General features: G+C 50.2%; 7 protein-coding genes across 7 annotated transcripts; 4 read left to right on the top strand and 3 right to left on the bottom strand.

Moving 5' to 3' along the window:
• The first annotated feature begins 361 nt into the window (after positions 1-361).
• Positions 362-650, top strand: BO87DRAFT_57703 (uncharacterized protein). Its single transcript, XM_025629397.1, has one exon. It carries the CDS (start codon positions 443-445, stop codon positions 614-616), a length of 174 nt encoding a protein of 57 aa, XP_025479836.1. The 5' UTR covers positions 362-442; the 3' UTR covers positions 617-650.
• A 3575-nt stretch (positions 651-4225) lies between these two features.
• On the bottom strand, positions 4226-6611 carry BO87DRAFT_334936 (putative plasma membrane antiporter; the record flags this gene model as incomplete). Its single annotated transcript, XM_025620467.1, has 7 exons — positions 4226-4955; positions 5012-5113; positions 5165-5993; positions 6054-6227; positions 6275-6381; positions 6430-6498; positions 6557-6611. The coding sequence occupies 7 exons, from the start codon at positions 6609-6611 to the stop codon at positions 4594-4596; spliced, it is 1698 nt and encodes a 565-aa protein (XP_025479837.1). The 3' UTR covers positions 4226-4593.
• A 1189-nt stretch (positions 6612-7800) lies between these two features.
• On the bottom strand, positions 7801-9210 carry BO87DRAFT_57681 (PEX11 family protein). The gene is made up of 3 exons (XM_025629396.1): positions 8854-9210; positions 8234-8711; positions 7801-8167 (listed from the first exon to the last, which is right to left on the bottom strand). The coding sequence occupies exons 1-3, from the start codon at positions 8918-8920 to the stop codon at positions 8005-8007; spliced, it is 708 nt and encodes a 235-aa protein (XP_025479838.1). The 5' UTR covers positions 8921-9210; the 3' UTR covers positions 7801-8004.
• Positions 9211-9420: 210 nt separating this feature from the next.
• On the bottom strand, positions 9421-11823 carry BO87DRAFT_376724 (putative MFS phospholipid transporter (Git1)). Its single transcript, XM_025623369.1, has 6 exons — positions 11381-11823; positions 10715-11313; positions 10640-10658; positions 10279-10589; positions 9955-10225; positions 9421-9899 (listed from the first exon to the last, which is right to left on the bottom strand). The coding sequence occupies exons 1-6, from the start codon at positions 11552-11554 to the stop codon at positions 9807-9809; spliced, it is 1467 nt and encodes a 488-aa protein (XP_025479839.1). The 5' UTR covers positions 11555-11823; the 3' UTR covers positions 9421-9806.
• Positions 11824-13406: 1583 nt separating this feature from the next.
• BO87DRAFT_334946 (proteasome regulatory particle lid subunit RPN7) lies at positions 13407-15333 on the top strand. The gene is made up of 3 exons (XM_025620468.1): positions 13407-13961; positions 14050-14876; positions 14931-15333. The coding sequence occupies exons 1-3, from the start codon at positions 13515-13517 to the stop codon at positions 15121-15123; spliced, it is 1467 nt and encodes a 488-aa protein (XP_025479840.1). The 5' UTR covers positions 13407-13514; the 3' UTR covers positions 15124-15333.
• Positions 15334-15777: 444 nt separating this feature from the next.
• On the top strand, positions 15778-18020 carry BO87DRAFT_376726 (putative alanine aminotransferase). The gene is made up of 3 exons (XM_025623370.1): positions 15778-16092; positions 16347-17587; positions 17647-18020. The coding sequence occupies exons 1-3, from the start codon at positions 15939-15941 to the stop codon at positions 17899-17901; spliced, it is 1650 nt and encodes a 549-aa protein (XP_025479841.1). The 5' UTR covers positions 15778-15938; the 3' UTR covers positions 17902-18020.
• A 1337-nt stretch (positions 18021-19357) lies between these two features.
• Positions 19358-21291, top strand: BO87DRAFT_376728 (Smr domain protein). The gene is made up of 2 exons (XM_025623371.1): positions 19358-19503; positions 19603-21291. Exons 1-2 carry the CDS (start codon positions 19474-19476, stop codon positions 21184-21186), a joined length of 1614 nt encoding a protein of 537 aa, XP_025479842.1. The 5' UTR covers positions 19358-19473; the 3' UTR covers positions 21187-21291.
• The last annotated feature ends 50 nt before the right edge of the window (positions 21292-21341 follow it).

The raw sequence follows: 21341 nt of genomic DNA on the forward strand, positions 1-21341 counted from the left end.
GTTTCCGGTATCATCTTAGTCATCCCCTTCCCGAAACGTTCCTGTCAGCCACCAATCAGCATCGGCATGTGCGACCGATGGACAATCCAACGTCACTCTCATGGGCAGAAGATATTGCCGTCTTTTCGGGCTCGAGCATTATTTTCGGGTGAGCTGTAAATTGAGGCAAATGAGAGCTATCAGCTGGATCCGAGTCACATTCCTGGGATTCCATGTCATACCGATGCGGGCTTTTGCCATCGTTAACCCGCTACGTGGACCCTGGAAGGATGCCCGTCCGTCTCCTTACTGCAGTAATATCCCTCATACATGAGTCTCAGTTCTTATCTACAGACGGTAGGTTTCATATATGAGATGCATAGGAATCTGAAATTTCATTCTATTTTGCTCAGTAGATAAGAAAAAGGGGCTACCGACTTTGTAGCAACCACGATAATTGCACATGATAGATCAACTTGGCCCCTTTCCGAATTCCCCAAGAATATCCGAGTTGCCGCCCCCGGCTTTGGTCAGGTGCCTGAAAGAACCCCCATTTTTGCCTCCCACGCGGACAATCAAAGGAATGGCGTATGACGACTTAGCCAAGGACACTTACCCCGGGATGTTATCACGGTAGATGGATGCGACGGAGAAATCGTGCCCTGGCATTGGAATCAGCCAAGATGTCATTGCGGTGTCTTTCCCCTATCGAGCCACAGCAGCAATCTGTACCCCGCATCCGAGGAGTGCCGGGGCCACGCGGGCCTTTCCCCGGATGTTCTCGTCCCCTGGGGGTTGTCCGATTCCGGCTAGAGCGTAGTTAAACGCTTTTCCGGTTTGTGGATTCGGTAGTCTGATGGTTGGAGAGGGGTTTGTTCGAACTATTGACGGTGATGGATAGTCTATACGAGTGTTTCTGAACATTGTGGCCTCCCTTCGCAAAAGAGTCACCTGTCCTACTCTGTGCTTATGTGTTACCTATCATTGGGTTTTCGTGTCGGATACGAACTGCAGTTCGGCTCCTCTAACGGGTTGTTAGCTTCCGTGGCTAATTCGATACATCTGCCTTCACCGACTTCTTTGCCACCACTTCATACATTGAGAACCTGCAATGCATTTATCTGCAGTTTTTGTATCACTTGAGAATAATAGAAATAAGGCCACAATACTTATATTTAGCCAGCAGCTTGGGTATCAAGTTCACCTTTATCGGTACCACATTATATATTTTCTTCCGCACTAGACACCGGAGGTCGTAAAGACGACATTGAACTCCACACAGGAGTGGCATACTGGCATTGATTGCAGGCAGCAGAAACATGATTCAGTCGGATCTTCTAATGGCCAAAACAGAAAAATCGATTGCAGCATAAAGTACTACAATTATCGAAAGCTAGCTCAAATAGTACGGTGGAGGAAGCGCAACCTGGTGACCGAAACAGTCTTCTCCAATTCCCCCTTGTGCACATGACATATTTCTATATTCGACATAGTGATAAATATGGAAACAATCGTCGAGTCGAAGGATTGGGCTGGATTTAGCAAGAACTCCAGACCGAGCTAGCTTGCGAAGTGGTTCCAATCGCTCATCTAGACCGGCCACCACTATTTTGTCTCTTCCTAATTAAGACATCTGCCTATATTATGTGCGCGTGATGGTTGTTTTCTCAGTGCCAATTCATTTTATCTTGCTTCGGGTTTTCTTTACCAGTTCAGGCTAGTGTGGACACCTGCAGACTGCACTTACAGGTAGCTCCTGTGTGCATGCTACATAGACTACGATAACCCGAGAAGCTTTGCTGTCACTTCGCGAAATACTGTCAATCTGCAGGAGCAAATTGTATCTGCTAGATATATTGTGAATTGTTCGACATACTGTCTGCAGTGTCTCTCATCGTAGTTTTGTCCACACCCTCTTGTCTCCCAATGATACTTTTTGAAGAAATCATTTGAGCTGAGTCAATCTAATGTGTAAATTCTGTTTTGTCAAAGAACTGACTGGCTACGATACCTCATAGTCTGTTATCATGGAGAAGAATTCAAAATATTAGTCAAGTCCTTCGGCAAGACTCATAGCATCTGCCAAAAATCAGAATACAAATCGGAAGTGGCTCGGTGAATCACGGGATATCAGTTGACAAAAGAAACTCAACTTATATAGTGAAGCCGAAAAAGGAAATCACTGATTCAGGAAGGCCACAATCATCATCCAGACCTCCAAACTCGTCGGTATTCGAACCCTATTACATGCAAGTCCAGTAACTGCAAATGTTATACAACATTAGTCACTGTGTTGCATCTTCAGCTCTTGGCTTTCGCAGAATACTGTCCATAATCTGCGTATAGCAACCAGCTAGACAAGTTTCTCTGATGGCCATCAACAAGGTCGAGACAACTCGTCCAGATATCGATTCCTGGCTCAATAAGCTACCTCTTCGACAAGTAATGACATACATCTCATCTAGCACAATCCCAGAAGCAATTTGGAACGCCATGTCCGTCACTAGTCCTGAAACTTCGCGTCTCAACCTCGATTGCAACCATAGTCCGCGCCTACCATGCCGTGTAAACGGCTGTCAGGCCTATATATAAACCACAATGTTCATTCCACCTCGCTAATGGCTAACATTGTGTACCTTAGACAGCTAGTGTCCGCGGCAAGGTAAGCAGTACTACATTCTGTCTGGCTTCACTTCAGCAACAACTGACGAGATAGGCGGATATCACTCCCAGGGATCAGCTAACCATAGCGCATTATGACAATCTCATCCAGAATTGCTTCTTTCGCGCCAGCGTTCATGTTTACCCCCAACAACAACAAAAAAATTTTAAAATAGGTCAATGAGAAGCTTCCGAGTGCCCGCACAGCAAGACAATAAATCCACAGCATCATTGCATCTGACTTAACGCCCCACAGATCGCAGGCCTGAAACAAGTACCCCCGTCTTCCTATAAACCAATCTAAACTATCTCAACCCCAATGCAGCTCTCAATTTCCACTCTCCTCACTACCACTACCTTCACCCTGGAATTTCCCCCAGGAGCTAAGCCCGCAAAGCTGACCTGAGCGAGACCATTTCATGGCCTCCCGTGACGGCGACATGAGCATTCTCAGCACGAGAGTCTAGGATCTGAACGTGGACAATGACTGGGCTGACTGCGATGTCTCCTGGCAAGGGTATTTCCCTTACTTTCTGTCCCAAGCAACAGCCCTATCCCTGCATAGTCCTGTTAGGCCTATTTTCCTGACTTGACCCGATCTAACGCAGTACGCTGAAAGACAAGGAACGCTCTCGAGGTGATGCCCAACTTTCGGGTCTTATTGACAATATGACGTCGGATTCCTCAACGGACCTGGTAAGGGATTGGCTTTGTCATTACTAAGTTTGTGAAGATGAGTGTGGATGTCTGGAGTTGTGATATGGAGTTGGAGAAAGAGACCGAGGGAAATGGATCTGTTATGGACGGTACGTATTGTCGGGCAATCATGGTCAACATATTTTCTGTTCCACAACTCGACAGTGAACCCCTGGGGTTTCCACTGCCACTCCATTACTACTATACACTTCAAGGCAACCAAAGAGCACACCATATCCCATATAACCTCTTGATTATTGAGCCAGGCAACCTTCGTCGATCACCCACCACCCCACTCACATGCACAACACTCGAAAGAAAATCATCAACAATATCACCACTACACATCATCATCACGATACAATACCCAGTCCCACCACTTCACAAATGAATTCCTAATGCACACCAGCTAACCAAGACCCTCCCCATGACCAATCACCCACAAAAGCAATTCTTCACAAACAAAAACAAAAACAATCATCTGCGACGTGCACACTCGCTTCTTGTCTTATCAAACAACCCCAGTAGCCAATCACGTCCCGCCGATCCCGCATCAGGCGGGGCAAAGTACTACTAAGAAGAATATCACGCGCTCGCTGTGGCGGGGTTTCGCCAGCACAGCACGGCCAGAAATGCGTGAATCATCGCTGAGGGATTAGTCAAGATTTATTTATTTATCTATTTGTAGCTTCCCCTTTCTTCTCTTGCTTACCTTCTACGTACACTGTCGAGACCCTGCTTCCTAGCTTCATACACGTTTAGGTGAGTAGAAGGAAGAGACTTGGTTATTTTCTGGTGATGATAAGCATAATATTTATTGACTGACTAATGACTCATAGTTAACTTCATTTCTCTCCACGAGATAAATACACATCCAACCTACCAAAATGGCCGGTGCTCACCAAGCTTGCCCCTCCTGCGGCGCTGCCATCCCTGGCGAGACCAAGACCTGTGGATCTTGCGGAAAGGTACGTGGTTCTTTGTTCTTTTCTGCACAGTAAACGGGACTATTCGCTAATTACAATATTTTATGATAGACCTGCCCTGTTTAAACTACCTTCGGTGTCGATCTGGAGATGATATACGGCGTTTATGGGGTTGTGGGCATGGGGATGTGATAAGTAGGCGAAGGGACGGGATGTGTGGCTGTATAACGTGTTGACGAGTGACGACGACGACGATGAATATAAGATGAGATGAGATGAAATAAATGAATAAATAAGAGATGATTGCTTCGTTCTTCGTAGAGGTACAAAATCACACCAGATCTCTCATATCCACGGTTCTAATCGACCGACCGGACTGCGTTGAAAGGCGCTCTATACTCCGATCGGGACTCTCTTCTCTCGATCGAAGCATGGTTTCCGTGTCCTCTTTGTCTTCCTGTTCTTGGTCGTTCTCGCTCTCTGATGGCCGTGAGAACCGGTTGTTGAGGACCATCGAGTGGCGTTGGGGGTTGATTGTGCTGTTGTTAGGGAGAGGCTCGTTCTCCGAGAGAAGGACGACGGTGACGGGGTGGTCGCAGATACGGGGTACGTTGAAGATGCTGTAAAGGACGTTGAGAGCTGGTACTGACAGGCCGTGGACTACGATGGAGAATAGGACTAGCCAGTAGACGACTGTATGTCCATCAGTTAGAGATTATCTGAGGTTTCTGAGTGCAATGCATGCATACCTGGTACCATTGCGGCTGTCATGCTGTTGATTTCCTCGTCGCTTTGTCCTGGGGGAGGAAATAGTCGACGAGTGTACTCGACGTATGAGACCGCGCCGATTCCTATGTATATGTCTTAGCATGAGATGATCAGAGAATGGTATGTGACCTAACCAATTGGCCCAAAGTGCCCTAGAAACAGTGCCTCTTTCCAGTCGCTGCAGACCTTGGGCATGAAGCGATATCCCACCAGAATAGCTGGAATGCGACGAAATACCAGGATTAGGAATCCCAATGCAAAGAGCCGCCAGAGTGTTATCCCCGTATCATGGGGACGTTGGAAATATTCCCACGGCATGGTCGCCCCCAGGAACATGAACGCTGCGAAATTCAGCAAGGTCTCCATCGTCGAGTTGAACGAATCATGTCGAGCTTGAATCTCTTCGTGAAAAAGACCATTCCAGTTCAAGACACACCCAGCGACGAAGCAGGCGAGTGTCTCGTCGGAGCCGAAACAACCACACGTGCCAACAAGGAGCAATCCAATTGCCGCTGGGACAAGTGTGAAGCTTTCATGATCAATCCACCTGTGCTTGACCGCTTTCTTCAGCAGCTTCTGGCACACAAACCCTACGAATGCACCGTAAGCTGCACCTAGTAGGATCATGTATAGAACTCCTTCAATAGCCCAGTGTTTGAGCGCCACGCCTGCGCCGCCGCCGAAACGTCCGACTCCAGTTGTCCCGAGAACATCTGGGACTCCCCGTTCCAGGTCAAACTCTTCCAAGCTGAGGGTGTTGGCTGGGGCTTCGGCGTATCGCAAGAATGAGACTCCGAGTAACAAGAGTGGAAACCCGAAGCCGTCATTGCCACCTGCTTCGGCGGAGATGAACTCTCGTAGTGGGCGGCGGACGAAGTTGTCAGCAAAAGGGCCTTTCGCAATTGCCTGGGACAGGACTGGATCGGTGCATGTTACACAAGCGCTGATGATGATTGCTGAGAGCTTTCGTCGGGTGATTAGTCGCTCCAGTGCTAGCACAGATAGAGGCAAGGGTAGACATACAAAGGAGATGTGCGGGATCACAAGCTTTATGCAGGCAGAAGTTGCGAGCCATGAGATGGTCATCAATGGTAATAGACAGATGATCATCTCCACCATGCGTTGCCTCAGGTATTTCTTGGGTAGTTCATATCCCACTTTGACTAACTGAACGCCAATGACGAGACGGGTCAAGCCCTGAAAAGTCAGCACTGTCTCTTCCAGTGTTTACCCGGTAGTCGTACATAGGCTATCTCGCTGGTCTCGTTGGCACTATCACCTCCCCATTGAGAAACGGTCAGTAACTTAGCACCAGCTGGCCCAAAGCAGATGCCAACAACGAAGGCAGGCACTGGGAGGATTAGTATCGCGTCCTGTAATGTAGGTTGTAGAATCATACGGGCTTCACCAAGGTACCATCTTTGTTTGACCTTCAAGGAGACGAAGCCAAATAGGAGAATGTAAAGGCCTTGGTAGGGTATTAGCTCCCCACTTGAACCTTATGAACTTGGATCTCTTCCCCTCACCTGTAACAGAAAGAACGAGATTGAAGTTGCTAACGTCAAGAAACGGATGCAACATCCCTGCTAACGCTAAACAGCTGTTGACTGGGTCCGGCTGGGGCAAACAAGCCTCACTCCCAAATCGAGTTAGAGAAATCGCGCATGGATCCTAACAAAGATAGATACTGAGGACCATCAATCATTCAAAGTCAAGGTCTGGGAGACTGGTGTAAATGGGTTATTTGTGCCGGTCAAAGATACCAGTCAGATTCTGCCCTGGCTAGGGTAGAAAGTCGGGGGAGGCCGCCTGTTCATACAGCACGGCCAGACCATCAACGAACTCCTGGTCACCCCTTACTATACTGTACAAGAGCCTGGTGCTGTCACACCATTCCGACAGGATGCATACATAGTGGGTCCTGATACGCCTCCCTTGCAGGAGGGATTGCAGCTTCGAAGCTTGGCTGCGAGGCGTAGATAGGAATGAACCAGGAATGAAGAGGCCAGGCCGCATCCCGATGGGCGGAAGACAGATTTGCATGCCGGTCTGAGGTTAAGCTTTCGGTTCGTACGTAACTCTAGGAATGCAATGGACCGTGGGCAATGTAGCGTGTCAACGTTTAGTCTATTAGCAAAGAAGGCTTATCAGTAAGTAACAAGGGATGGAAGGAAGCAAGATATTGATAACAATAAGATTGTGGAAAGACAAAAATAGCATACCAAGTTGGTTGATGATGCAGGTGGCTCTGGATTTGTCTGTCAAATGGTACTGTGGTACTGCAGCCCAGTATGCAAGACAGCTCGATCAATGAATTTATAAGGAGAAAAAAGGGCAATTGTTGGTCAGGCAAGGTTCGATTGGCGACATATGACTGTTTTAGGAATTCCAGGCTCAATGACCATAATCACCCGCTGGCGTTGAGACAAAGGCCAGATTATGTATGCACTGTGGTGGGGAGGACTAGGTTGATTCAGAAACTGGCTGCTCTTGCTGCGAGTAGCCGCCAGCCTGAGTGCCTGAATGCGAGGGCTGCAAGGGGCCTCTTGCGAAACACGGCCAGTTGACATATCCGATAGTGGCTCGGACCTGCAAGTGTAGCGTGGAAGCGATGCATCAACTTCAGCCGGAAAATGGGAATAGATAGAGAGCCGAAAAAGAAATGGTATAACCGGAGAGTAACAGGTGCAACAGAGGACAAATGATATTTGGCTGAAGCAAACAAAGGGAACAAGCTCTAAGTTACATGAATCCGTTGAATAAATGGCTGGGACCCGCCTCGCACATGAAATGCTCAGTTAGTCCAACCCGTCAGTATTTGTTTCTCGCTTTGTCTGAGCACACCCGCTAATCACCGGCGTGTCAGATTCTAGTATCAATAACCGCGCAGACGGCGTTTGATGAGGGCCAGAAAGAACTATCTATAAGGCCTTGTTGATATCGATCTCCATGATGCAGTCCTAGCAGCGACAGCTTACGCAGTCTTCCGCCACTGGGACCAGATTCCGATCAAACTGCTGACCGTTCCTGCGAGACCCACAATACCGTCATCGAGAGATGCCAGTCCGAGAGCGGACACTGGCACGCTCAGGTCACAAAGGTCGGAAATAAGCTGAATGCGTGCGGCAGAGCGCTCCCTGAAAGTACAATGTTAGTACACTGATTCAGCGCCAGAGGATCAGACCAGAAAAAACACAACATACTTCTCAAGCTTCTTGGCTTCCACGACACCTTCGCCTTCCTTGCGGTCGAGGGTCTTCTCCTTCTCCCGCAACCTGAACAGAGTGTATACACCCGCGACAGCACTGCAGACCAAGCCCGCCATCCATGAGCGGTAAGCGTGCTCCTGCAGTCGCTTGGCCGAAGCGAGCTTACGAACACCGATCGTATCGATAACGGTGATTGTGTCGAGAGAGAGGTAGCCCGCGTAGCCGAGCTGACGGCCGACGGCGAGATAACGGAGTACAGGGTCAACAGGGTTCTTGTTGTCGGAGGCCAGTGCAGCTGCCTTCAGATGCTCAACAAACTTGCCGATCCGCAGAATCTTCCGAGTTGTTCCGAACTGCTTCTTGACGGCGTTGAAAGGCTCGATGGCGGACTGGGGGCGGTTGGTGCGGTAGAGGTACCAAGCATAGAAGCGGGAGAAGTATTGCAAGGTTCGGAGGAGTTTATCGCGACCGACTGTGGAAAGGTTAGTGATATTCTGCAATCCGATTAATTTATCCTCCAAAAGCACGAGAGGCAGGTCCCCTGCATTGAGGCACCTTGCTCTCTCCCGGCCGAGAAACCAGCAGCGCAGGACAGATAGAATGTCGGCACGCACCCGTCGTTGCGACAAAGCGCAGGTAATGCGCCAAGGCAGGGTGGTAAACCAAAGCGTCTGCGACCATATTGATAATGGCTGGTGTATGTGTTGGGTTGATGGAAAGGGTTCGAGAAGGTGTCGGTTACTATTGAAAGGGTAGAAAAAGGCGGGAGTCGAATTCCGCGCGGTGTCGGGACGGCGTGGGGACGGTAAAGGAAGGCGAAGCTCTGGCTGGCTGGCGGACGGAGAGGAGAGGTTCTGATACGGACGGGAGATAAAAAGGATACTCCGCACCAAGGATGGAAGGAAGAAAAGATGGGGGAGGGGCGGAGAAAAGGATATTAGTAGTAGTAGGGGTCGAGGGCTGGCTGCTGGATGATAGGATCGGTAAATGAGCGGCCGGCGATCGCCCGTCTGTTGGAGGTGAAAGACTTCGGAAGTTGGAACCTCGGCTGGTCGGACCATCCAAGCTGTCAATCACAAGATCCTCCCTAATCCACTCTCCCCGCCATGCGAACTACGGGTCCAGCTCGTCTTCAACAATCACTTTTTTGCTTGCTTATTTTCTTTCCTCCGACAAAAGAATATAAAGCATAATAATAGTATTTCTATACATTACATCACTGATACATAGTCATCGAGTCATTAACCATACTCTCTTAACTTATGACCCCGAGCATCCTTTCCAGGGGCTCCAATCGGGTGATTTGTTTGCTACCAAAATTGCGCGTCTGGGCGTGTTCTCTTCCGGGGTCGCTTGGGCATCTTCACACCAACTTCCATCGTCGGTCATCGCGCATTCGCTGCTTGGGCTTTCTTAGAAGATGTTGCATGGGCCGTTCTTCTGTTGGAATGTCGCTTGGGGTACGGGAAGGTTGGCGCTTGTTAGGCTGGGACGTTGTCCGGGCTAGCGGTTCAGATGCGTTGTTTTAGCAGGTCCGTAAGGCGCGCGGGTTGCAGGAGGAAATCGACTACCGCTCCTCTCGGTTGCCCATGGCAGAAGTGTCGTAACCATGAGCCTCTAGATAGGCCCGGAATTTGGCATCCTCATATGTGATGGTGTCCTGTAGGGACGATTAGCCTACTCTCGCCTGGACGGAACCAGCAAATATGGCATACCTGTCCGATGTTTGGTAGGAGGAAAAAGGCCAAAGCAGCACTAAAGATGCAGAGTGAACTGGAGACGAAGAAGGGGTCCTGACCGGACCGAATCTTGTTAGGCGCGTTGTCTTGAATGATCGGGATCACATAAGTCCCAACAAACGCGCCTATCTTTCCAGCTGCTGCAGCGATGGCGTAGAACTGGCCCCGTACAGCGGTTGCGCTGCTCTTGGCACAGCACAGTCCAATGTTGTCGCCAGGACCAAACTCACCAAGACTCGAGAAAATGCTAGGTCCGTAGTTAGCAGATGAGATTTTGAGGTGATCCAATCCAGAGCCTACCCGAAAACCACCACGAATGCTGCGACATTCTTAGGCGTTGAGAGATACTCATAGCAGCCAGACATGATAAACCCAACAATGCCTTGCAGCAAGACACCGAGGGCCAGGGTATTGCGGGGCCCCAGCCAATCACTCGACAGTGCTCCTAGAAAAGATCCGGGGATGTAGAAGGTATATGTCAGTGTAGTCCAACCGAAGCTCTGCCAGAGAGGAGCACTGTCTCCCAGGATAATAGCGATCCAGTCAGACGAGTAGATGCTGAAAGAATAAGAAGAAAAATCATAGAGGAACCAGATCAATGAGCATATAAACTGTTTACGGTCAGTAGTACTCTGCGCATTGGCTAGGAAGAGTCACAAACCAGACGCTTCCAATAGAACCTGTGAATGTGCGATTAGTCTTGAACGCAATAACTGATCATAGCCAGGCAGCTTACTTGATAATCAGCCAAAGAGGAAACTTGTGCATGCGCTCCCGGTTAAACTCCTCGGGCTCCTCCAACTTCAACCGGAGATAGATCAGACTAAGAGGTGGAATGACACCGAGTCCCAAACCAATACGCCAGACCGCACGCAAATGATTTTCGGTGAAAATCAAAACCAATATCATTGAGACCAGGGCGGAGACAACATAGGCAAAATCGATTTGGAAATTGGTGAACATCACGAACCATCTGTTGCGATGGCCTTGTTTGAGTTCACCAGTGTTCTCCGCGGCTGCGACAGACCCTGCAGGGTACTCGCCGCCAATTCCAATTCCCAGGAAGAAACGGTATGCAGTAAGTGCAGCAAACAGACCATAATGGCTGTTATGGTACCCATAGGCACCAGCACACAGAGCGGCAAAGAGGAACAAGATTATTGTAGAGATCATTAGGGACCATTTTCTCGACCAGTGATCACTTGTGTATCCAAAGATAAGCATGCCGACCACAGTACCGGCGAAAGTAATAGAGGATACATTTTGGCTGGCGGGTGAGTTGGAGTATTCTTCAGGGTACAGTCTCTTCAAGATGGTATTTACAGGTCCAATGATCTGTAGAAAAGCCATATTAGCAAAATCACCAACTGCCACAAAAGTAATCCATGTCAAGTGAACGAACCCCATTGAGGTAGCCATCAGAGAAAAGACCAGCGCCGCATGCAATCGTGGGCCAACTACGCTCCCAACGGCTCTTGCCAACCGCAGTTTCCTCCAGAGGAACCGCGTCAAGAGAAGCGGGGGCCTTCTCGGGGGGAACATCGACCTTGGACTCAACGTCCGGTTTTGGCTCCATGCTGACTGCTTTTGCAGGTCAATATAGGATCGCAGCCTTGGATTGTCGCAAACGAAGAGAAATTGGTTCACTGTGTATATACACAGAGCAATTGTCTTTGAGAGATAAAATGTACTTTTGCCAAGATGAGGGACTCGGAAGACAACGAAGGAGGAACAATTAAAGGGCGATTGCGCCTATATATCAGAGGGGGTGAGAGTAAAAGATCAGTGGAAAGGAGAGGGGAAGAAACAGGATTCTCGAGGTATAAGTACAAGGGAAAATGGGACTGAAAAAAAAAAAAAAAAAAAAACTTTGGGTGGGCAAGAGGACCAGCGAGAGAACAGCGTCAAGGCACATGATGGATTTCCTCTTTGATCCTTGGTCTTCCATTTCCCACGCTAAGCAGGCCGGCGAGGTTGTATTGGCCCCTCCCTGTGTAGCCTTAGCGTCAGTATCACCGCGGGTCAAGAAGGTAAGTGGATCCCAGTACCCCATCTTCCCTATCAAGCCCAACTATGCACTATGCCTATTAAGGTGTAGTTTACCCCGTCTCCATGTGCTGTTATTCGCTGATGCCTCAGTCTTGATTTGAACAGCCGAATCTCATCGAAGCATATGCGAGATTCTTTAGCCTCGTCGACCTTGTCTGGTCTGATACGGAAAATTTTTACTCGCCCCATAGCACGTGCTAGACGCAACACCTCCTGTACGTTATTCCAAGAAGCTGAGCATCGCTGCAAGGCCGAAAAATCCTCATGAATAAGGTATACCTTGTTCTAGGCAAGGGATCATACCTTGACCAGCCACTTGCGGACCATGCTCTCCGACTAGTGGACAGACAGCCTTTGATACCGGAATACCCCGAGGTAACCTTGCCATCAAAGTACAAGTTCGCATGTCAGACCCGATTACCACCTAGCCTACCTACTTCACGGATAACTCTGCCGCCTCTTAAGACTAAGAGCAGACTACATCCTAGATGCAAATGATAAGCACCAATGTCGGATGTGGCTTTCCGCCACATCTTCAATGATCTGGTGGCAACTGCACCCTTAACTGACCTGATATCGAACTACTACCATGCAGGTATTAAAGCTCTCTTTTATACGAACTCGCCCATGAGTGGCAATTCAGTTGGAAGGAAGCAGCGTCGATGAACGGTATCCGTTACAATCCACGGTTTAGCTCCGAATGATCAAGCTGCGTAATTAGTTATTAGCCTGCCATGAGCGCACGTGTGGTCCTCTATCCACCCAGCAACTATCTAAATCATCTTACTCCAGTCTAATAACGGAACCCACCAATACAGTCAGCTCCGTGGATGATCATCTGTACGTAGTATACGCGCAACATACCCGCGGTGACACTTCGGAGTTTCTATAATGGTTTTACTTCGTTCGCAGGCATCATTTCTACGTTTGGTACTCTGTCCTCGGTTGCTGTTCCGGAGTCCGCCAATTATACACAGTCATGTGACATCGACCTCTACATGTTGCAGAGAAGAATGAGAAGGAAGCTATGATGGCTTTTGAACATCTCGTCTATTGATAGATGCCAAGCATAATAATCAAGCAGCCTAGAAGCATTCGCTCGAGTAGTCATTGAGGGCTTGTCTTTAAATCGATACAATACGTGTTGCAATGCTAAAGTCCACCGACCGCAATACAACATTCGTAATTATTATATTGGGCAGAGTCCTTTATCCAGATAATAACGATTCTATGCATGTCTCGATGGTGTTCAGCGTATGAACTGTTGGAATGGCTGTTGAAACTTGGAAGCGGCTTCGGCAACCGGAACAACATTTTCCCAGCTGAGCTCGGGTCAGCTACGTTCCATAGGTGATGTATCTGCCTCATCCATCATCGACCCCAGACCCTCTGCTCCCTTGACCTTCAAGCTTCGCCCCATAGCTTCTTCATTACATTGTCTATACGTGCATCTTTTTCAGCTCAATATCTAAGCCCCCTTCGTCAACATGGGGTCCGATCCGCAGTACATAAAGTACCCTGATCTCAACCTCGCCCAACATGTCTTCAACCTCTCCAACCCTGCATGCCCGCAAACAGTGCGACAGACATCATTGAAGAGGCTTCAAGATGTTATTTCCGAGAACAAGATGGCCCCCTTTTACCGACACCTCGCTCATCCCGTCGAAGGCATTCTGAACCACTCCGGTGAGGGTGTCGCCCAGCACCCGACCAAGTCCCTGATTACGTCAAATATGCTGGCTTCGCGGAAGTCGCCTCAGAACATAGACTTCCCCTGGGATGAATCTCTGTATCAGTCACTGATGGAAGACAACCGAAAGGAGTTGGAAACATTCCAGAAGGAGGAGGACGAAGCTGAGGAAGCCGCCGGGGAAACTGAGGTGCTGGCCGCACGGGGTAAGCGCGCCGAGTTCTGGGCCCGTGTAGGCGATAAGGTATGTCCTGGGAAGCTCTAGCCAGGAGTCTATTCGAAATCAGCCCCGCATATTGGTTGATATGCTAACCTCAATCCGTGGCTTGCAGGACAAAGCTATCGAATCCCACGAGGCCCTCCTTGAGAAGACGACATTCCTCGGAACGAAGATCGACCTGATGCTGGCCATGATCCGGATTGGTCTTTTCTTCGGCGATACCCATTCTGTCAAGAAGAGCATTGAGCGGGCAAACACTCTGATTGAAAGTGGCGGCGACTGGGACCGGAGAAACCGCCTCAAGGCCTACAAGGGCCTACATCTACTCACCATCCGTTCTTACAACCTTGCTGCCCCTCTGCTACTCGACAGTCTATCGACCTTTACCAGCTACGAACTGTGCAGCTACTCGTCCTTGGTCATCTATTCGATCCTTGCCGGCTCATTATCCCTGAAGCGAGTCGACTTCAAGGCCAAGGTCGTGGATGCCCCCGAGATCAAGGCCATTCTTGGACCTGGCGAGGACCGCTTGGCTGCTCTGGCCGGCGAGGTATCCTCCGGGCCCGGAGCCCAGGATGAGGAGATGAAGGATGCTACTGTCACCAGAGCCGCGCCAACCACAGCTACCACTGTGGTGAACCTCACTACTCTGGGAGCGGGATCTGGCATTCAGTCTGAAACCGAAGCGCCCGTGGACTTCTCGCCTCTTGCAAACCTGGTCGACAGCCTGTATACCGGCAACTACCGCACTTTCTTCGTAGCATTGGCAGCCGTGGAGGACAATTTCCTGAACCAGGACCGGTACTTGCACGAGCACCGCGCGTGGTTTGTGCGCGAGATGAGACTTCGCGCGTACCAGCAACTGCTCCAGAGTTATCGCGTTGTTGGCCTGAACAGCATGGCCAGCGACTTCGGCGTCACCGTAGACTACCTGGATCGGTAAGTCTGCCACTGAAGCATTGCTTGTTAGGTTGCATTGACTGACAACTACAGGGATCTTGCCAAATTCATCGCCAGCAACCGGATTGCATGCACCATCGACCGGGTCAATGGCATCATTGAGACGAACCGACCGGACGACAAGAACAAGCAGTACGCGGATGTTGTGAAGCACGGCGACGCTCTGATTACGAAACTGCAAAAGTACGGACAAGCCGTGCGGTTGCGAGGAAGCGAACGGAGCTAGGGGGTTCTTGCTAGGGAAGGAATGGTCTGATCTTGACTCACCAGACATGGTTTATGACTCGCTAGATGAGAGACTCAGTGATTTATACATCTTTTGACACCGTTGACCATTGACACTGCGAGCGTCCAGACACGTGAGGCTGCTGTATCATACATATAATGACCTGAAGACAACATGACCTCAAAGAAATCGGCGAGTTGTGGGTAGTGGGCCAAAGCTATTCCCACCGACATATGGTAGAACCAGGCAAGTCGTAGAGCCTATCTTTCTAGTCAAGTAGATACTCCGTACCCGAGCCGAAGTTCGGGAGGCTCCGGAGAGCGTGTGGGATCATGGGGATGACTGGTCTTCATTGGACCAACCATAGCAGACATGGGTGTAACGCAGTCCTCAGCCGCCTAGCCTCAAGCCACCGAAGAGTACGCAGTGCGACGCCCATCTGTACAGTGTACACATTTGCCAGTCGATAGATCAAGTCTCCATGCATAGAATCGACACGATCATTTCCTTTCTGACAATGCCCTTCACGTAAAAGGAAAGGAACGGTTCCTGACCCGGTGAGGGAACCAGCTGAGTCATCTGCTCACCGCCCCGTGGGATTTCCCTCGTGGATTTCTGCTTTTTTTCTCCGTCTGGGATCTGCTTTCCGGCCCACGATCAGGCATTCTTTCTGTTCATTGTCGGCCTATCAGACGGCCTTGCCTTTCTCTTTGCTTCAAGGAGCACCCTGTCACGACGTCTCCCCGCTAGCCCCCACGGTGGAGAAGGCATAATCGTGCAATTGGCCGACATATTGGAGCAAGAGAGCCGACATAATGACCTGGCAAATTAAGCTCGCCTCTCGACTGCGGGCAACTCCGCTGCGATGCGCTGTTTCCCGGCCGAATGGTGCCTGGCTGTCGTGCCATCAGAACGGCCCGCGCCATTTCTCCTCCAAGGCAGTCTTACCCGCCGGCACTTTGCAGAGGGGTGAGTCTTTTTTTGTTTCTTTTTACTTCACCCCCTCCCGTGCTGCTGCTGGTCATTGGATGTGTCCCCCCCCCCCCCCCCTTCCCCATGTTCCGATTGTCAGACGGCCTCTTCCAGCTAGCCCCGATCTTGTGACATCCGGTCCCCCGTATACTTCCCATACAAATGGAACCTACTCCGCCATCTGGGCAGAGACCCTCTGTTCTCGTCCTACAAAGGGTCAGTGAGCTAATCATACCCTACGACCATCACAGAGTCCACTATGACCGTCACCCTCACTGCTAAGCGCACCCTGACCGCCTCCTCCGGCGGTCGTCTCAACTTGGACAACATCAACCCCCACGTCAAGGCCGCCAAATATGCCGTCCGTGGTGAGCTGGCCGTCAAGGCCGAGGAATACCGTGTGAAGTTGGCTCAGGGAGACAAGTCGTTGCCTTTCGACAGTGTCATCTTCGCCAACATTGGCAACCCTCAGCAACTGGACCAGAAGCCCATCAGCTTCTTCCGTCAGGTCCTCAGTCTTCTCGAGAACCCCTCCTTGCTGGAGAACCCCGAGGCTCTCCGTACGTCGTTCGGCTACCAGCAGGATGTCATCGACCGGGCCAAGATCCTTCTCGCCGATGTCCAGAGCGTCGGTGCCTACAGTCACAGCCAGGGTGCCCCTATCATCCGTGACAGCGTCGCCAAGTTCATCGAGGAGCGTGATGGATTCCCCGCTAACCCCCAGGATCTGTACCTGACCGGTGGTGCCTCCTCCGGTGTCAGCACCCTTCTGAATGTCATCTGCGATGGCTCCAGTACTGGTGTCCTTGTGCCCATCCCTCAATACCCTCTCTACACCGCTACATTGTCCCTTCTGAACGCCCAGTGCGTTCCTTACCACCTGGAGGAGCACAGGGCCTGGGGTACCGATGTGAATGCTATCCGTGAGAACCTTGCCCAGGCCAAGGCTGCTGGCACCGATGTGCGTGCCATTGTTGTGATCAACCCCGGCAACCCGACCGGTGCTTCCCTCAGTGCTGAGGACATCAAGGGTGTGCTCGACCTGGCCGCGGAGGAGAAGCTGGTGGTCATTGCGGACGAAGTCTACCAGACTAACGTCTTCACCGGCGAGTTCATCTCCTTCAAGAAGAGACTCCGTCAGCTGCAGCAAGAAGTGCCCGGCAAGTACGACAACGTGGAGCTGGCCTCCCTGCACAGTGTCTCCAAGGGTATGGTTGGTGAGTGTGGTCACCGTGGTGGCTACTTTGAGTTGGTCGGATTCGACCCCGAGGTTGCGGCCCAGGTCTACAAGTACGTCAGCATCATGCTCTGCCCGCCGGTTATCGGACAGTGCCTGGTCGAGCTGATGGTGAACCCTCCCAAGGAGGGTGAGCCCAGTCGCGCTGTGTACGAGAAGGAGTACAATGGCATTCGGGACGGTCTGCGCAAGCGCGCCTTTGCCCTGTACGAAGCCTTCCAGCGCATGGAGGGTGTGGAATGCCAGGAGCCTCAGGTATGTACTTCCAGTGACAGTAGAGCATCCTACGGACGGTTCACTAACTAATGACTTAGGGCGCCATGTACCTCTTCCCCACTATCACCCTTCCTCCCAAGGCCGTCGAGGCCGCCAAGGCCGAGAACCGTGCCGCCGACGAGTTCTACTGCCTCCGTCTCCTTGATGCCACTGGTGTTTGCGTCGTTCCCGGCTCTGGTTTCGGCCAGAAGGAGAACACCCTGCACTTCCGTACTACTTTCTTGGCTCCTGGAACCGACTGGGTTGAGCGGATTGTCAAGTTCCACTCGGAATTCATGGCCAAGTACAAGTAAGCAGAACTGGTAGATATACCAGCTGCACGTGTTATGAAGATATAGAACTATACCTCATTCTTTCTAGAAGACGGACATACAAATAGAAACCCATTAATATCCGAGAAGCTGCCCTTTCCTCGGTCGTATATATCACATGCCTACATTTCCCTGAGTGCTAAACTGAGTAACCCAAACGAAGACAGACAACCATAATTTACGTAAATGTGTCTCAGGAACCATCAGAGCCAAAGTTAGTATGTCATAGTATTTGCACAATACAACTAAATAAAAACTCACTTACTTAACCGCACCCACATTGCATCGACGTTAAGTTTCCCCCACGGGTCCATCCCCAAACATCGATCAATTGCCGTCCAAGTGGAGACCACCCACACCACACAATAAATGACCCAGATTTTCTGGGGTGGAACCGATAGATGAGTGATTGAAATGATTCTGGGGCCGAGGGTAGCCGATCCACTCTATCTTTTCTATCCTACTATTTCTTTTTTTGGGTTGGTTATGTGCGGGATTATGGGGGGTTAAAGTAGGGTTTTTGACATAGGTTGGTTTGGTGGTGGAAATAGCGACTTGGTGATTTTTCCTATTTGGTGTCAGGGTAAGTTGGGTAATAAGTCATTTCATTGGTTGTCAGTATTAACTTTATCAGTATACTTACTACTGATACCAGACTAGCTGTGTTACTGGTTGGGTAGGTTGAGCGAGGTCTTGAATATTATGTGTAAGTAGAGTACTAGTCAACTTGTGATGGTGGAGTCTTAAAGATCCAGACATTGAGAAGCAGAGAGAGAAATGGGAATCATCTTGGTGATTGGATTGGATTTTCTTTCTTCTTTTCCAATGCGATGTTTAGTTGTTAGAATTCATCCTGTTCGGAAGGCCTTGAGCTTGCAACTTATTGGGAAACTAGTAACACTGTGTTACTCAAAGCCTTGAAGTCTTGACGTGCTTGCTTGCTGTGAGTGATGGTAGGGTACAAAGGTCGAATAATTTTAGGGCAGCACCTACTATTGTCTAACATCTGGACTTACGCCAATGAGATTTCAATACTTGGGCTGATAGTTAGTGTGCAGTCTTTCAGTCAGGGACTGAGAATGTTCATGTTATATTCATACTCATTAGCAGATAGAGATACTGATGTCATGAAGTGCAAATGGCTAGCTTGATGGAAGGATGATCATTTGATGTCTGATGTGAGTATTGTGAGTCAGAAGTTGCAAACTACTTGTATTTAGTTACGACATGTGAGTCCCCATATCAAACCAGTTATTGTGATATGCAAAGATATCAAACATAATAAACACGTCGAGATACTAGATATTTTCTACATCTCGATTTCGTGATTCTCATAGTTCCATCCGTGCAATCGATCACAAGTCATTGGAAATGATTATGTCATCCACCCCCGCCTTCAGGCGCAAGTTATCGCGAATTCCTCCTCAACAAAGTGCGCCAGGGAGCAGCAGTCTTGTGTCGCAAACAAGCACCAGCCAATCTAAACCTCAGTTAATTAAGGCATGCTCAAAAGACTCAACACCGAATACTTGTGGCACATCATTGATTTCGAACATGGGTGACAAGGATGACGGTCCGCTCCAGGTTAGTCTGCCTAAAATTGTGCGCGCCTTGCACCAATACAAACCGCAAGTGCACAAACGGGGTGTAAACAGCTGATGCTGAGAACGAATCGCGTCGTAGGATCTGGAAAAGACGTACTGCCCTCCTCTAGACCCTGCCTTGCTCACAGCCATCGCGTTCGACTATGACCTGACGGACTCTGCCCAACTTGACCAACTTCGCGAGACTCTGGATGCGCTTCGGCTGTCTGCTTGGGAACAGGAGGATCTGCCCTTCGACCCTTCCGGCACATCCGGTTTAGGTGCAGGACATGGTCCAGAAGCAGATGGGTCGTCTGAGCTTAGTGAGTCCCAGGGTGACCGGTCGCGGGAGACAGATATCACTAGCCTCACGTCGGGGTTCTCTTCCGTCGGTATCAGGGACCATGTCTCGTATACTATTGGACCGGATGGGTCTCTCCATTTGTCTGGAGCGAATGAAGATGATAAGATTGGCTATTTGACTGAGATGTTCCCGTCAGTTGACCGGTTTACTATCCAGCATACGTTGAAGAAGTCTAATGGGAGCATTGATCGCTCGATGGACGTCCTACTCAACCTATCGTTCTTTGATGAGCAAGTACCTGACGAGGATGGGGTGGTCACTGTTCCTAAGGGCGTGGACGGCTTTGATGACCCCGGAGCAGGCAAGAAACAAGCTCGTAAGCGCAAACCCAAGAATAAGAATGCCCGGAGACAGGATGTCTTATCGTCTGCGAGCTCCGAGGCTAGCTTCGAGAATACAACGAACAAGTGGGATGCTGCTGGAAAGGACGTTGAGTTCATTCATGCGCGAACCTCGGCGATCTTGAAGAAGGAGACCGTCCGCTCAACTTATCATGCTAATGGAGCCTCACTTCCTGCTACAATCAGGGCTCTTGCCGATACACATGCTCCCAAAAAGCAGATCGATGAGGATCCAGTCACGGTTACGCAAGTGGCTGAGCTCACGCAAGAATTCCCTTCAGTGCCGCCGCTCACATTTGCTGGCTTGCTCAAGATCACGAGGAGTTCTATATCGGCCGCCAGTGAGCTCGCGGCGACTATGCTGACAAGCCCGGTGGCTCCGTCCTTGACTGAGATAATCAAAATTACCACAGCACCCCCGCCGGTAGACGTTGACGAGGAGGCTCCAAACCGAGGCGCTGCACCGGTGACCCGGGACCTCAACCGAGCAAGAAGTGCAGCAGGCGTGCACTTTGCAGCTGGTGCTGAAGCATTGTCGAAGGCATCGGTCGCATACCGGCGCGGTAAATCAGATCGGTTGATGGGAGGTGCGGCTGCCTACTATTCCGCTGTAGGACGAGATCACTTGGAACGCGCCAAACGCAATGCCGCTGCTGCTGCCGATGCTCTGGTCGACTCACAGTCTACATGGAACTCGCTCGATCTGCATGGTGTATCTGTGCAGGATGCGGTGCGGATCTCTAGCGAGCGGGTATCCGAGTGGTGGGACTCCCTGGGCGATGCAAAATACATGCGTGGCAGTGGAGCCAGCAATCCTGTTCAGGGTGGCTACCGCATTGTCACTGGACTTGGACGGCATAGTCATGATGGCACTTCCCGCCTGGGCCCGGCTGTTGCGAAGATGCTGGCCCGGGAAGGCTGGAGGGTGGAGATTGGCGCCGGAGTTTTGACCGTCGTTGGAGTTGTCCAACGTCGCTGATGCATGGCATGATGGATTTGTTTACCCTTTTGTCTCCCCATTTAGCGGCTGATGCATACGAGATACCCGGAGGCGTTCATGTAGACAGCGGATCTGGAAGGCGCGCTTTTGCTAGTTTTGCTAGACATTTGTTGTACTTAACATTTGTTGTACAT

Source organism: Aspergillus neoniger (genome assembly GCF_003184625.1).
Source record: "Aspergillus neoniger CBS 115656 unplaced genomic scaffold BO87scaffold_16, whole genome shotgun sequence".
In the NCBI taxonomy this organism is placed as follows: domain Eukaryota; kingdom Fungi; phylum Ascomycota; class Eurotiomycetes; order Eurotiales; family Aspergillaceae; genus Aspergillus; species Aspergillus neoniger.